Here is a 15,737-nt window from a genome sequence, read left to right on the forward strand (position 1 = left end):
GTTGCGGTCAGAGGAGGGGAGGGGCCCTTTAAAATCGACACTCAGGCGCTCGAAGGGGCGAGTGGCCTTGATCAGGCTTGCTCTGTCTGGCCTATAAAAATGCGGTTTGCACTCGGCACAGATTTGGCAGTTCCTGGTCATGGTCCTGACCTCCTCGATGGAGTAGGGCAGGTTACGGGATTTGATGAAATGGAAGAACCTGGTGACCCCCGGGTGGCAGAGGTCATTGTGGAGGGTCTGCAGTCTATCAACCTGCGCATTGGCGCATGTACCACGTGATAGGGCATCTGGGGGCTCATTGAGTTTCCCGGGCCGGTACAAGATATCGTAATTGTAGGTGGAGAGTTCAATTCTCCACCTCAAGATCTTGTCGTTCTTGATTTTGCCCCTCTGCTTATTATTAAACATAAAAGCTACTGAACGCTGGTCAGTGAGCAGGGTAAATCGTTTTCCGGCCAGGTAATGCCTCCAATGTCGCACCGCTTCCACAATGGCCTGGGCCTCCTTTTCGACAGAGGAGTGTTGAATCTCGGGGCCCTGGAGGGTCCTTGAGAAAAAGGCCACGGGTCTCCTCGCCTGGTTAAGGGTTGCAGCTAGGGCGAAGTCGGATGCGTCGCTCTCCACTTGGAAAGGGATGGACTCATCCACTGCGTGCATTGTGGCCTTCGCAATATCTCTTTTTATGAGAGTGAAGGCTGCACATGCCTCTGCTGTCAGGGGGAAGGAGGTGGACTTGATGAGGGGTCTGGCTTTGTCCGCATAGTTGGGCACCCACTGAGCATAGTAAGAGAAAAACCCTAGGCATCTCTTCAGTGCTTTTTGGCAGTGGGGGAGGGGAGCTCCAGAAGGGGGCGCATTCTGTCGGGGTCGATGACTCCGTTCTCCACTACGCAGCCAAGAATGGCGAGGCGCGTGGTGCGAAACATACATTTGTCCTTGTTGTATGTTAGATTCAGCCGCTGGGCCGTACGGAGGAATTTCTCTAGGTTAACGTCATGGTCCTGCTGGTCGTGGCCGCAGATGGTGACGTTGTCTAGATAGGGGGAGGTGGCCTGCAGTGCGTTCTGGTCAACCATTCGGTCCATCTCCCTTGGGAAGACCGAAACCCCGTTGGTGACGCCGAAGGGGACTCGGAGGAAGTGGTAGAGACGACCGTCAGCTTCAAAAGCTGTGTACTGGCGGTCCTCAGCCCTGATGGGGAGCTGGTGGTATGCCGACTTCAGATCAATCGTCGAGAACACCCGGTATTGTGCTATCTGATTGACCATGTCAGATATGCGGGGGAGTGGGTATGCATCTAACTGGGTGTAGCGATTGATCGTCTGGCTGTAGTCAATAACTAGGCGCTGTTTTTCACCAATCTTCACTACCACCACTTGTGCTCGCCATGGGCTAGTGCTACCCTCAATAATCCCTTCCTTCAGGAGTCTTGCTACTTCGGATTTAATGAAGCTCCTATCCCCAGCACTGTACCGCCTGCTTTTGGTAGCGATGGGCTTACAGTCGCGGGTGAGGTTAGCGAAGGGGGGGGGGGGTCTTTAAGCGTGGAGAGGCTGCAAATGGTGCGCGGCGGGCGATTTAAAAGCTGCTGGCTGCAGACTGTGAGTGGGGGGAGGGGTCCGCCGTACGCTAATGTGACACTTTTAAGGCGGCACTGAAAATCCAACCCCAGTAGAACAGCAGCGCAGAGATGGGGCAGGACAAGAAGTTTAAAATTTTTGTATTCTGTGCCCCTTACTGAAAGGGTCACTACACAGTAGCCACCGACGTCTGCTGAATGGGATTTGGAAGCCATAGAGATCCGATGGCGCGTTGGCAGGACCGGGAGAGAGTAACTGCGCACCGTGTCGGGGTGAATAAAGCTCTCCGTGCTCCCGCTGTCGAAGAGGCAGGTAGTGGCGCAGCCGTTTTCCGTAATGTCCATCATGGACCTGGACAGTTGGTGAGGGAGAGATTAGTCCAGCGTCACGGAGGCCAGCGTATGGTCGAGCGAGTCGTTGTGGTCGTCAGACGAGGCGGTGGTGGAGTCCGGGTCACCCGCGATTGGAGTTGGAGGCGTCCAAGATGGCGGACAAAATGGCTGCGCCCATGATCCCGATCCCCACGCGGCTGGAGGTGTCCAAGATGGCGGACAAGATGGCTGCCCCCACGGTTCACACGCGGCGCTGCTGGCGTTAGCGGTTTTACCTTTGCAGGCGCTGACGTAGTGTCCTTTCTTCCCGCAGCCAGAGCAGGTAGCGTTTTTTGCCGGGCAGCGTGCTCTGGGGTGTTTTGCCTGGCCACAAAAGTAACATTTCGGGCCCTTGGACATCGCTGCAGCAGTTGGTGCCAGGGGTGGCGGTCCCATGACCCAAGGTTGCGGCGTCCACGGTGCGGAGCGGTTAGGGGAGAATGCGTCCATATTCCGGTGGGCCGCGTCTAGCGAGAGCGCGAGGGACACTGCCTTCTTCAGGTCGATTTCGCCCTTCTCCAACAGTCTCTGCCGGGAGTAGTCGGACTTGAGGCCCGCAACGAAAGCATCTCGGATAAGTCCCTCCGTGTGTGTCGCGGCCGATACCTCTTTACAATCGCAGGCTCGGCCGAGTATCTGTAGTGCCCGTAGGAATGCCTCCACCAATTCCCCGGACTGCTGTTTGCGGGATCTCAGGAGGTGTCTGGCATAAACCGTATTTACCGGGCGTGTGTATTGTCCTTTTAGCAGATCGATAGCCGCCGCGTAGGTAGTCGCATCCTGGATGAGCGTGTAGACATGGTGGCCCACCTTGGAGGCCAGGATTTTTAGTTTGTTTCCATCTAGTGTCACAGCTGAGGCTTCCAGGTAAGCTTCGAAGCAACGCAGCCATTGTGCGAACTTGGTAGACGAACCCGCCTCGAGGGTCTAGGTCCAGGCATGTTGGTCTGAGGGCGTGCAGCAGCGCCTGCTGCTCAGCGTTTGGTGCCATCGTTTGCTGCAGCGCCTGCTGCTCAGCGTTTGGTGCCGGCATTTTGTTTTAGTTAATAAAATTGATGCGCTATCAATTACTCATAAAAGACGGAGAGTTAGGAGAGTAACTAAAAGGCTTTTATTAACAAAGAACAGAGCATGCCTCTCGTGGTTGACTGGTTTCCAAGAAGGCAGGGGGCTGCAGAGCAGTCACCTTTATACCTGGGCATGTGGGTGGAGCCAGGGGCGGAGCCAGCTGAGCCATGCATAGATACAACAGTGTGCAACAACAACAACAACAACGGTGAACAACAATAACAGTGGTTTACCACAGATAGTTTCTCCCTACTTGCTCCAATTCCTCTGGCAAGTAGGTCGGTAAGCAGAAGTCACAGATTTAAATAACTGGCAAAAGAACTAGAGGGGAAATGAAGAGAAATGTCTTCACACAGTGTGTTGCTAAGATCTGGAACGCACATTCAGGCAATGCATTCCAGAAAGGGTGGTGGAATCAGATTCATTAGGAACTTTTAAAAGGCAATTGGACATGAAGAGGAATAACTTGCAGGGTTATGGATAAAATGCAGGGGAGTGGGACTAAATTGGACAGCTCTTTCAAAGAGCCGGCACAGGTGCGATGGGCCGAATGGCCTCCTTCTGTACTGTAAGATATTATGATATGTTCGCACGCATTCGCACCATTGTGTATAATCTGGAAAGAATGGGTGCTGAAAATTTCACAGATCAGACGGATTATTTGCCAAACACTTACTTCAGCCCGCGTGAGACTGTTCAGTAGGCAGCACAGTTTGTCGTGGTTGTGGTGCAACATTCTGAGCTGTGTTTTGTGATTAATATAAAACTGCCAGTCGTGGGTGTACTGTCGGAAAGTGGTTAAGTACAGAAAATAATCCACCACTTAATGACCGTGAACATGACAAACCACTTCTGTGCTGCCCAACAGAAGAACCTGGATTATCTTCAGTAATCCTATTTATGGCTGCATTAGTCAGGACAAGGAAAACTGAAGTAAATAGGCAGAATTCAGAATTCTATAGCAAAAGGGTGATCAATGTAAGGAACAAGTTGATCGAACCAGGAGCTTTGGGTTTTAGGAAGGAAATAAGACAGGTTTCTGGCATCTGAAAAGAATTCATGTTTATTAAATTTAACAAATGATCTGGAGACATCCGACAGGAGAGAAAGGGGATGGTCAGACGTGCTGGCTAGCCAAACCGATGGTCTTCTCCTGCCAGAAATATGTTACTATGGGGGAGCGTGATTTTCCTCGGAGCTTCTCCCGCTCTGCCGCCTTAACTTTGGTGGAAGTCCAGCAGAAACCCCAGTCTACGCGAGTCAAGAGATGCAAAATCAGCCAGGGCCCCCAATCCTCATCGCTGTCCAATGGCCCCTGTTGTAAAATGCCATTGGGTGACTGTTAGGTGAGCACAGGATTGGTCTCGATTATAATCCCCGCCACAGTTAAATAGTTCACCAGCGCTCACAAACGAAGAAGTGCCCACTTGGGTACAGGAGAGCAACTTTGCTTGCAGAACCATACCCCTGCACAAGTCAACACCTTCAGGAGAGGGCAAAGAGCGGAAACTAGAAAAACAAACTTCTCAGGTCTATGCTGAGGAAAATGGTGGATCGTAGATATTCTGAAAGATGAGCCAAACTTGATTTTTCTCTTTTAAAACAAAATTAGTGAGTAATTGTCTGTTAAAAACATTAAATGTCATCACTTATTAAATGAGATGTACTGTCATTCTATGTCTTCGCCAGATAAAATACTTCTGGTGCCAACACCATTATGGGTCAAAGCACATTTCAGAACATTAGGTTTACAGTCCATAAAAGCCAACAACCCATTCACGCTGATTAATAATCGGCTATTGCTTTATAGTTACTTAAGCATGTAGACTGCAAAGTCACATCTAGCAAACTGCAGCCCATGGGAACTAAACAGGAAGTCTGCCAAATTCTGCCAGGTCTGTACGTAGCTTAGAGAAGAACGGTTGGTCTAAATCAGCATGTTACTATTCTCCACAAATCACTCAATCTCAGCAGAAGCTGTACTGTAGGACGTGGAATTTACCTGGACTTGGCAACTGCTGAGAGGGGAGTATCCATCAAATCCAGTTTCCCATGAAACTACAACAGCGTGAGCGGATTGATTCTTAACCTGTAGGTCAATTGGTGCAAATGGAGCTTCTAATTAAGACAAAGAGTTACAACACGTTATTGTATTTGTTAAGCATGAGCTTAGATGCACATGTAATTTCTCTTCCAATTATAAACTTACTAACTCTTAGTCAAGTCAGTTGCAAACAAACCTAAAATCAACTCGCACTTACTCCCAAGAGGTAATTTTCCTAACTTTGACCTCCTAGTGGGAATCTCACCCGCCAGTAGTACACATTGGGAAATTGGGCACGTGCGCCGCACGATTTTCCGACTGTGTCTTGGCTATTACGCACACTTGTATGTTAGCAAGTGTTTTCTTTCTGTCCACACAAATTTTCTGAGATTAAACCTGACCCTTCACCTTCCTCCTCAGTGACAATGCCTTTGGGGATGTGAAAAGAGAGGTGTTTTATACAGGTTCTCTATTAGTAAGGCCACAATAAACAGCATGGGGTATGGCTGAGCTACTTACTGGTTACCATTTACCAACTAAACCATCAGGCATTCTTAAAACGTTTTGTCATTGTGGGAACAGTACAGCTGACCACTTTACAATAACCTTGGCTGGAACTGCATGTGTACTTGAGGTGAAGACAGGTTCAGACTTGGCTGTGATGCCTCACGTGGTTGAACAGTCACCGCCAAGTCTCACGCATGAAGAACTGATCAAAATTCAACTCCATGTTTGGAACAGCCCCCACCTTAGCCGACCTCGCCCCACTACCTTTGAAACCCATATCCATACCTTCAGCATCTTGGTCAATTTTCCTAATGCTCTCCTCCCTGGCCACCCCCACCTCTGCCCTCCACAAACTTGAACTCATCCGGACTCGGAGTTGAATCCCTGTCCTGCACACGCATCATCCTTGCCCCCACCAAATCTCTCCCCGCAGCCTCGCTCCACCTTACTTTGGAAATTTTCTCCAGCCTATTATCCCAACCCACACCCCTCCTATTCCTTTGGGCTTCGGATTGTTACTTATTCCCCGTGGCTCCAAAAGAGGCTGATCTTTTGACCATTGTGCCCCTTCCCTCAGGAGCTCTCTTCCAAAATCACTTTGCCTTGCTACCTCCCTCACTGCCTTCAACAGCTTCCTAAAAAACACGCTCTTTGGCATCGGCCCTGCTCCGCCCACCCCTCCAAGTTTCTTTACTTCAGCTTGGTCTCCAACTCTTCCTTTTGAAAGTGTTCCAAAGTATTCTTATGAGTAACATAAATGCAAGTCACTGTTGTTGCCAAGATACCACAGGGCAGCCACTGCCCGTGGAATCGTACCCCAGCAAGTTGCCAGTGCTTACAAGAGAGAGATGGGGATGGAGAGAAAGAGGGAGGGGTTGGTGGGAAACCTACCAACAACTTCACAGTATATTAAAAATACGCACGAGGTTGCATTTCCTCAAGAGTTGATCCCACGCCACTGCCGTAACTCCACCAGAAACCCCCTTTACACGTGTAAACAGGGTTTCCGCCATACTTCGGGTGAGGTTGCGACGACGGAGCGGGAGCAACTCCAAGGAAATTCCTGGCCGTGGCGCTGAATTTAAATAGTGCTTAGGCAAAGGCAGTAATAACGGTCGTCTGTAGTACGTACCCTTGACGTTAGCCTGGCCTTCCTTTGAAACTGCTACTCCTTTTTCATTGTGAGCTTCACAGCTATATCTTGTCCGTTCGCTAATTCCTGAATTGGAAAGAAGTTCAAGAGCAAAATGAATTGACCCTTTCCGTGCATTGCATCCATTTAAAAAAATCCCAGCACAGTGATGGATGTTAATAGTCCTATTGGAGTATGGAGGGAAGTTGAAACCAAGCAATTCTGACCGAAGCCAAAGGTTAAATTGTGTAACTACCTGCAAATAAATTATAACAGATCCCAGTTACTTACAAAATAGCCTTTTAAGTTCACTACAATGTGTCAGGTTTACGGTTCCAGTAAATTGATCAAGGCAACCATTCTAGAAAGAGCGCACACCTGTCTGCAGGGAAAAGCAAAAAATATTGCATTCGGCTCTTTCCACCCATTTCCTAGTGATCACAAAGTGGTGTTGTGGAATTAGTGGGAAAGATCCAGGAGCAGATTGAATCTAGTTTGGAATCTGGTGCAACCCAGAGGAAAAATGGAAAGAAAGAATCCTTTTCTTGCTAAACACACACACACACATATCTTAATCAACTCAATGTTCTCATTACATAACCACACAATTGTCAAACAGTCGACATACACGTACACAAGCCTTGGTCTGCCAATCCCATGCAAGACGGTGCCCTGGTAGGCGGAGGTATGTGATGTAGAACAATTTTGAGAGATATAAGCAGTCAATCTTCCCAAATGAAGATTAAATGATTAGAAAGTGGATGATGGAAATGGACAGCCTCACTTCATTACTATTTTTTTGTTTTATTAAATAGATTTTTCACTGAATTTTTACTCCTCCTTTTATCCCATGACGTGTCGAGTGGATACAGCTGTTCCCGGTACCTCACCAGGTGTGGTCGCGACAGCGAGCGTCAATGGTTACTTCAGCACAAATGGCATCCCAGCCAAGCCCCATCTGTCCTCGCTCGTCATCCACACACAGTTACTTCAACCAGGAGTCACTGGATAGGAACCAAGAGTGGGAACCTTGGCTATTTCTCCCCTTCCATATCTCAGAGGCATTGAAGCTAATTGTCTGACAATTACTGCTGCCCCAACCGAGAGCTGCTAACTCCACAGAGGCCTGGGATTGAAGCTAGGGCCTTCCTGCTCGGTATGCCTCGGTCACTCACTGGCTAAATCTGCTGAACCATCAGGGGAGCCACAACCAACACTTTCATTATAACATCGGTGTTAAAAGTTTCCAGTGATGATACAAGCAACCAGAAGTATTTTGCAACACAATTAAACCCCATCCACATGAATTCCCCTCTCAGGAGGAGGAAACTATTTTCTTACAAAACATATATTGCCGATTTCTCAAAATCAGAGAATTCTCAGAACTCAACCAGAAGCAAAGGGGCTAAACTCTAATCAGATGACTTTAGAATTTGATTAAAAATAGAACTCAAACAAATACCGAACATAGGCTTATTTTTCACAAAGCGAATGACAAAAGCTGTCAGAATTAGAGGATACAATTTTTATCCCATGACTGTGTTTAATTCTCAAGATATTTGTGGCTCTGTTACTTGTGAGCGATCGGGTCACCTCACACATGGACACAGGCAAACCTCACAAGGCCCGCACCACTGCGCCACGTGATTCCACTACGCCCTGCGTCCACCCATTTCTATGGACAGAAAATCACGGCCAGAGCAGCTGTGTTTTTTTTAATTATTTGTTCATTCTTGGGATGTGACCGTCACTGGCAAGGCTGGCATGCCTAGATGCCCCGAGAAGGTGGTGGTGGGCCTTCTTCGTAGTTTTGATACAACTGAGTGGCTTGCTAAGAGCCAACCACGTTGATGTGAGATTGGAATTAAATATAGGCAGGTTTCCTGCCCTAAAAGGACATTAGTGAACCAATAGGGTTTATACGACAATCTGACAGCTTCACGGTCACTCTAACTAAGGGGCGAAGTCATGATGACGGAGGACAATGGTTCCTGGCAGCATCACTGCTCTTTATTTTAAAAACATGCTTTTAGTTTCAAAATGACCAGTTTCACATTACAGTAATACGGTTTTCCTTTAAAAGGAAACCTTTAAACTGAATTGTTTTTTCGTGTAAATTCCAGCCAATCCAAGTTTCTGTTTTAAGACAGCCAAGTTCAGAGACTCATGGAGACTACGAGATGGAAGAATTTGGATTTTTCTCTGCAACCCCACCTGATTTTAGGCAAACAGCAGTAGAAAAGGGCTCCAACTTCCACCCCTTCCCAGTGTACATGCCAGCAGGAGTGGGGGGGAAGAGATGAGGGGCCCGGACCCCGAGCTGATGCTTCTCCCGTCTGTCTCTCTCATCGCTACTTATTCCCAGACTGCCTGGTGAAAGGAGCCAGTAAGCTGGGGGTTGTGGCGGTAAAGCCTAGAACGTCACAGGTGGAGGGAGAGGGCCGAGTCGAGGCCCCCTCTCCTTCCACTTCAGCTCCCGTATACTTACTTCTACTGACAAACATAGAAACAGAACAGCAGTTGGAAACATTTAAAACCGTGATCGAGTGTCCAGGAGAAATATATCCCACTCCAAAAGCAAGAACAAACTAGCCAGAAATAACAACAGAAAATGCTGGAAAAACTCAGCAGGTCAGGCAACATCCGTGCAGAGAAATTTGAGTTGACGTTTCGGGTCGAACCCTTCTTCAAAACACGAAAGAAAAGAAGATAGATCGGAGGCAGAGCTGCGATCGGACAAAAGAATAAAAGAAACAAAAGAAGTAAAAGAGACAATAAAAGGTATTAGAAGCTAGACGAGATGGTAATAGGCTGAGATTAGGTGTAAAGTGTACTGGCAGGGCAAGAGATAGCTGCCAGGTGTGAGAGTGAAACAAAAGGAAAGGGGGGGGGGGGGGGGGAAAAGGGAGTGGAAAAATTACAAGAAAAAATGAAATAGGGGCCGAGGTTATGATCTGAAATTGTTGAACTCGATATTGAGTCCGGAAGGCTGCAGAGTGCCTAATCGGAAGATGAGGTGCTGTTCCTCGAGTTTATGTTGAGCTTTTGTGGAACAATGCAAGAGGCCAAAGACGGTGAGGTCCGAGTGGGAATGGAGCGGTGAATTAAAATGACAGGCGGCCGGAAGCTCGGGGTCACCCTTACGGACTGAACGGAGGTGTTCCGCAAAGCAGTCACCCAATCTGCGTTTGGTATCCCCAATGTAGAGGAGACCGCATCGTGAGCAGCGAATACAGTATACTAGATTGCAAGAAGTACAAGTAAATCGCTGTTTCACCTGGAAGGGGTGTTTGGGGCCCTGGACAGTGGGAAGGGGGGAGGTATAGGGGCAGGTGTTACATCTCCTCCGCTGGCACGGGAAGGTGCCAGGCGAAGGGGAAGGGCTGTTTGGGGTGATAGAGGAGTGGACTAGGGTGTCTCGGAGGGAGCGGTCCCTGCGGAATGCTGAAAGGGGAGGGATGGGGAAGATACGTTTGGTGGTGGGATCACTTTGGAGGGACTAGCCAGTACTAACACATCATGGATGAATAAAGAAATAAGAGCACGATTGAAACTGAAGAAAAGGCATATACCAAGTGCAAGACAACAAAGGGGTCACAGTCTCAGGATACGGGGTAGGACATTTAGGACTGAGATGAGGAGAAATTTCTTCACTCAGACAGTGGTGAACCTGTGGAATTCTCTACCACAGAAGGCTGTGGAGGCCAAGTCACTGAATATATTTAAGGAGATAGATAGATAGATTTCTAGACACAAAAGGCATCAAGGGTTATGGGGAGAGAGCGGGAATATGGTACAGGTATTGAGATAGAGGATCAGCCATGATCATATCGAATGGCGGAGCAGGCTCGAAGGGCCGAATGGCCTACTCCTGCTCCTATTTTTCTATGTTTCTAAAGGAGAGGATGACGAAAGGGAATACGAAAAGTTTAGGAAAGTCGTCAAAAAACACTTGGGAAGGAAAAGAGAAACTATGAAATTAAATGATCAAGGAATATAAAAAGAAATAGGCATATACCAAACAGGTAATGACAGCGAAATGGCAGAAATATTAAGTAATTACTTTGCCTCTATTTACCAGGGAGACTAACATGGTGGACATGACATTAGAAGAGAACAAAAAAGATACAAGGACATTTAAGATAGAAATGGGGAAATAATTGATAAATTAATCAAACTTAAGAGGATAAAACCCCTGGTGCAGGTGGATAGCATCCATGCATATTAAAAAGAAGTTAGGAAAGAGACAACAGAGGCACTATTAGATACATAAACAAATTAATTAGAAAAAGGAATAGTGCCAGAGGACTGGCAGACAGCTAATGTGATTCCTATATATAAAAAGGGAGACAGAACGTGTCCAGGGAACTATAGACCATCGGTGGTAGGTAAGATAATGGAATCCTTATTCACTGATGCAATAGAAAAAAATCTAGAAACTGAAAATATAACAAAGAGTAGTCAGCACAGATTCCAAAAGGGAAGGTCATGCTTGACCAATCTTATTGAATTCTTTGAAGAAGAAACAGAAAGGGTGGATAAGGGTAACGCAACATATTTGGATTTCCAAAAGGCCTTCGATAAGATACCGCATAGTAGACTTATAACTAAGGTCAGAACATGTGGAGTCAGGGGACAAGGAGCAGAATGGATAGCAAGCTGGCTACAAAACAGAAAAGGGGTTAAAGGTAGTTACTCAGATTGGCAAAGTGATGTTCCACAAGGATCAGTGCTGGGACCACTGTTGTTCACCATTTACGTAAACGATTTGGATTCGACAAAATATAGGAAGACATTAATAAACTTGCAAAATGGGAGTGAAATTGGCAAATGAATTTCAATATAGATAAGTGCAAGGTAATATATTTTTCTGGAAGAATAAGGAGGCCAAAAAATCCTTAGAAAATATTGGGGAAAAATTGGGTTGCGCCCCCTTTGGGGCGCTAACTTCGCCGGGGCGCTACTTTTAGTGCCCCGAAAAAGTTAGCACCCCCGTGCCCGAAACTGATTGGTAGCGCCCCAAGCACAAGGCAGGGTGCTACTGGAAGCGCTCCCCCTCCCTCTTGGGGCGCTCCCATTGAATATCGTGTTGGCACGTAGCACCATGGTATTACAGGCCTCCCTCCCCTGATTTAAGGGGAGGGGCCTAGGCACCAGGGCCCTACTAGACCACTGGGGAGCGGGGTGCTGGCAAAAGAGACCGGCACTCAAGAGGAATGCCGGGCTGACCGATCGCGGCCGGCACCCCGCAGGAGGCGGCGAGAGGGGGCAGCCAGCTCAAAAAATGCCCGGCACCTGCCCTTTAACTTGCACCACCCTAGCCGCTAAAATGCCACCCTGACCGTGTCGGACATAGCGTCCAGCGGTAGGTCAGGGGGCGTGAGCGAAGTTTGTGGCCTGGGCACTGCAATGACATAATCGCCAGAGGTGCAGCACCGCGGAGCTCTACCGGCTACCGCCGCCGCTAACCTCCCGCTGAATTTTGCAGGAGGCATTAGCGGCGCCATGCCCAGGCTCCAGGTGCTTTGTGCCCCAGTAGCGGCCCATAAAGGGAGGCGCAAAGCAACCGAATTATTCCCCCTAAGTTTCTAAACGTGGTAGAGTAACAGAGGGATCTGGGGGTACAGATACACAAATCATCAAAAGTAGCAACGCAGGTTAATAAGACCATAAAAAAAGCAAACAAAGCACTGGGGTTCATGTCTCGAGGGATAGAATTAAAAAGCAGAAGTTATGTTAAGCTTGTATAGAACCTTGGTTCGACCATACTTGGAGTACAGTGAACAGATCTAGTCTCCATATTATAAAAATAGCAGAGGCACTGGAGAAGGTACAGAAAAGATTTACAAGGAGGATACCAGAACTGAGAGGTTATACGCATCAGGAAAGATTGAACAGGCTGGGGCTCCTTTTCCTAGAAAGGAGAAGACGGAGAGGTGACCTGATGGGTCTTTAAGATTATGAAAGGGTTGGATAGTGTCGATGTAGAGAGGATTATTCCACTCGCAGGTGAGACCAGGACTCGGGGCCATAAATATTAGATATTCACTAATAAATCCAAGAGGGAATTCAGGAGAAACTACTTTACCCAGAGAATAGAACTCGCTACCTCAAGGAGTAGTTGAGGCAAAGAGCATAGATGCTAGATAAGCACGAGGGAGAAAGGAACAGGAGGTTATGTTGACGGGGTTAGATGAAGAAGTGTGGGAGGAGGCTTGAGTGGAGAATAAACACCAGCATAGACCTGTTGGACCGAATGGCCTGTTTCTGTGTTGTACATACTTTTGTGGGCAGTGGTCTCGGTCTGCGAAGCCGGGGGCGGGGCTGGTTCTTCCCTTTTGGGGCTCTTCTTCCCCTTTAATTTCCCCCTGTGCCTCCCACTCCATTCATAATCCTGCTCAGCACTGGCAAGCTCCCTCTTTTATTTTTTATCATTGTCCCGGCTGGTATTTCTCGCTCTCTCCTCCAAATTTTCCATCCTTTCCTGCGGTGGTGTTAGTCTCCCTCCAAGGAATGGAAATCCCTAGTTTGAGGAATCCCAGGCACAAAGCCGTATAATATTGGAAAGTGTGAGGTTATGCACTTTGGCAGAAAAAAAATCAAACAGCAAGTTATTATCTAAATGGAGAGAAACTGCAAAGTGCTACAGTACAAAGGGATCTGGGGGTCCTGGTGCATGAAACACAAAGAGTTAGTATGCAGGTGCAGCAGGTGATCAGGAAGGCCAATGGAATCTTGGCTTTTATTGCAAGGGGGATGGAGTATAAAAACAGGGAAGTCTTGCTGCAGTTAGACAGGGTATTGGTGAGGCCACACCTGGAATACTGCGTGCAGTTTTGGTTTCCATATTTAAGAAAAGATATACTTGCTCTCGAGGCGGTTCAGAGAAGGTTCACTCGGTTGATTCCGGAGATGAGGGGGTTGATGTATGAGGAAAGGTTGAGTAGGTTGGGACTCTACTCATTGGAATTCAGAAGAATGAGAGGCGATCTTATCGAAACATATAAGATTGTGAGGGGGCTTGATCGGGTGGATGCGGTGAGGATGTTTCCACTGATGGGTGAGACTAGAACTAGGGGGCATAATCTTAGAATAAGGGGCTGCCCTTTCAAAACTGAGATGAGGAGAAACTTCTTCACTCAGAGGGTAGTAAATCTATGGAATTTGCTACCCCAGAGAGCTGTGGAAGCTGCAACATTAAATAAATTTAAAACAGAGATAGACAGTTTCCTAACAGATAAGGGAATTAGGGGTTACGGGGAGAGGGCAGGGAAGTGGACGGGAGTCTAGATTCGGATCAGCCATGATCCTATTGAATGGCGGAGCAGGCCCGAGGGGCCGTATGGCCTACTCCTGCTCCTACTTCTTATGTATTCTACTGCGGAATTGATTATTTAAAAAAAAGTCTTTGGGAGTTTCATATTTTTACACTATCCCTTTGGTACCAGGTTTCATGGTGTAGAAGGAAGGGATTCAGATTCCTCGGATACTAGGAAAGGTTCTGGGGAAGCGGAGACACTCAACAAATGGGACAGGGCTTCACCTAATCAACCAGTACCAATCTCCTTGCAGAGAGGGTACATAAAGCAGTGGGGTGGATTTAAATTAATAAGGCAGGAGGGAGGGGAAAACACAGCAGACCTAGAAAGAGGTAAAATAGTGACGTAAGTAGAAACGATACAGAAGCTAGATGTTATGGTACAGAGTAGGGGCACTTATTGATGCAGCAGGACGAGAAGGATATGATCACACAGGGTGATGATAAAACAAGCAAACACTTCAGTGTTGGGGGTGGGGAATCAGATACCTCAAAGTTCAGGAAGTACTAAAAGAAATAGGGATGTCGGATAGGATGAGGAAGTTAACAGGAAGACAAGGCACCAAGACAGGATGGACTTAATCCAAAGTACTTAAAGAAGTGGCCAGCAATATTAATCACATCCTTCCTACTATCCTCATGGAATCATTAAAATGGAAGTAGCGCCAAAGTATTGGAAAGTAGCGGAGATAACACCAGTCTGAAATGAGGAGATAAGATGGCCAGGAAACAACAGGCTAGCGAACGTTGCATTGGTTTTCAGGGTAACACCTAAATAAGGCAAGAGCGAAGCAGAATGGATTTATGAGTGGGAGGTCATATCTAACATGTTTACTGGAGTTCACGGGAATGAAAGGCCTTGTTGGCGTTAGAAATTCTGTTGATATGATTGACTACATTTCAGCAAGGCTCTCGATACCATGCCACATAAGCACTTAATCCACAAAGTAGGCAAGCTTGTGTGGTGGACTGAAAATTGGATTACGTAGGATATACGGCACAGAAACAGGCCATTCGGTCCAACCAGTCCATGCCGGTGTTTATACTCCACTCGAGCCTCCTTCCGTCTTTCCTCATCTAAATCTATCAGCATAACCCTCTATTCCCTTCTCCCTCATATATGCTTGTCCAGCCTCCCCTTAAATGCATTTATACTATTCACTTCAACCATTCCCTGTGGTAGCGAGTTCCATATTCTCACCACTCTTTGGGTAAAGAAATTTCTTCTGAATTCCCTATTTGATTTCTTGGTGACTATCTTATATTGATGGCCTCTAGTTATGCTCTTCCCCACAAGTGGAAACCTTCTCTCTGTATCCACTCTATCAAAACCTTTCATAGTTTTAAAGACCTCTATTAGGTCACCCCTCAGCCTTCTTTATTCAAGAGAAAAGAGACCCAGCCTGTTCATCCTTTCCCAATATGTATACCCTTGCATTTCTGGTATCATCCTTGTAAATCTTTTCTGCACCCTCTCCAGTGCCTCTATATCCTTTTTATAATATGGCGACCAGAACTGCACGCAGTACTCGAAGTGTGGTCTAACCAAGGTTCGATACAGGTTTAACATAACTTCCCTACTTTTCAATTCTATAACTCTAGAAATAAACTCTAAAACCCTAGAGATAAACCAGACAAAGCAAAGGGTAGTTGTGAATAGAGCGCCACTGACATGGTGAGGGATCGCCAGTGGGGTGCCACAGGGATCAGTTTTGTC

At 47.2% G+C, this 15,737-nt stretch overlaps 1 protein-coding gene across 1 annotated transcript in view; it reads right to left on the reverse strand.

The window, feature by feature from the left end:
• The window catches only part of mertka (c-mer proto-oncogene tyrosine kinase a), a 168,639-nt gene that overhangs the window by 80,228 nt on the left and 72,674 nt on the right, over positions 1 to 15,737 (reverse strand). Inside the window, exons 5-6 of the mRNA XM_085997870.1 lie at positions 6,703 to 6,789; positions 5,022 to 5,137 (exon numbers count right to left, since the gene is read on the reverse strand). Of these exons, the coding sequence (XP_085853996.1) occupies positions 5,022 to 5,137; positions 6,703 to 6,789 (203 nt within the window). The remainder of the gene's footprint in view (positions 1 to 5,021; positions 5,138 to 6,702; positions 6,790 to 15,737) is intronic.

The sequence above is a fragment of the Somniosus microcephalus genome, chromosome 9, assembly GCF_052327205.1.
Source record: "Somniosus microcephalus isolate GS21.2 chromosome 9, FLI_Smic_1.0, whole genome shotgun sequence".
Lineage (NCBI taxonomy): Eukaryota > Metazoa > Chordata > Chondrichthyes > Squaliformes > Somniosidae > Somniosus > Somniosus microcephalus.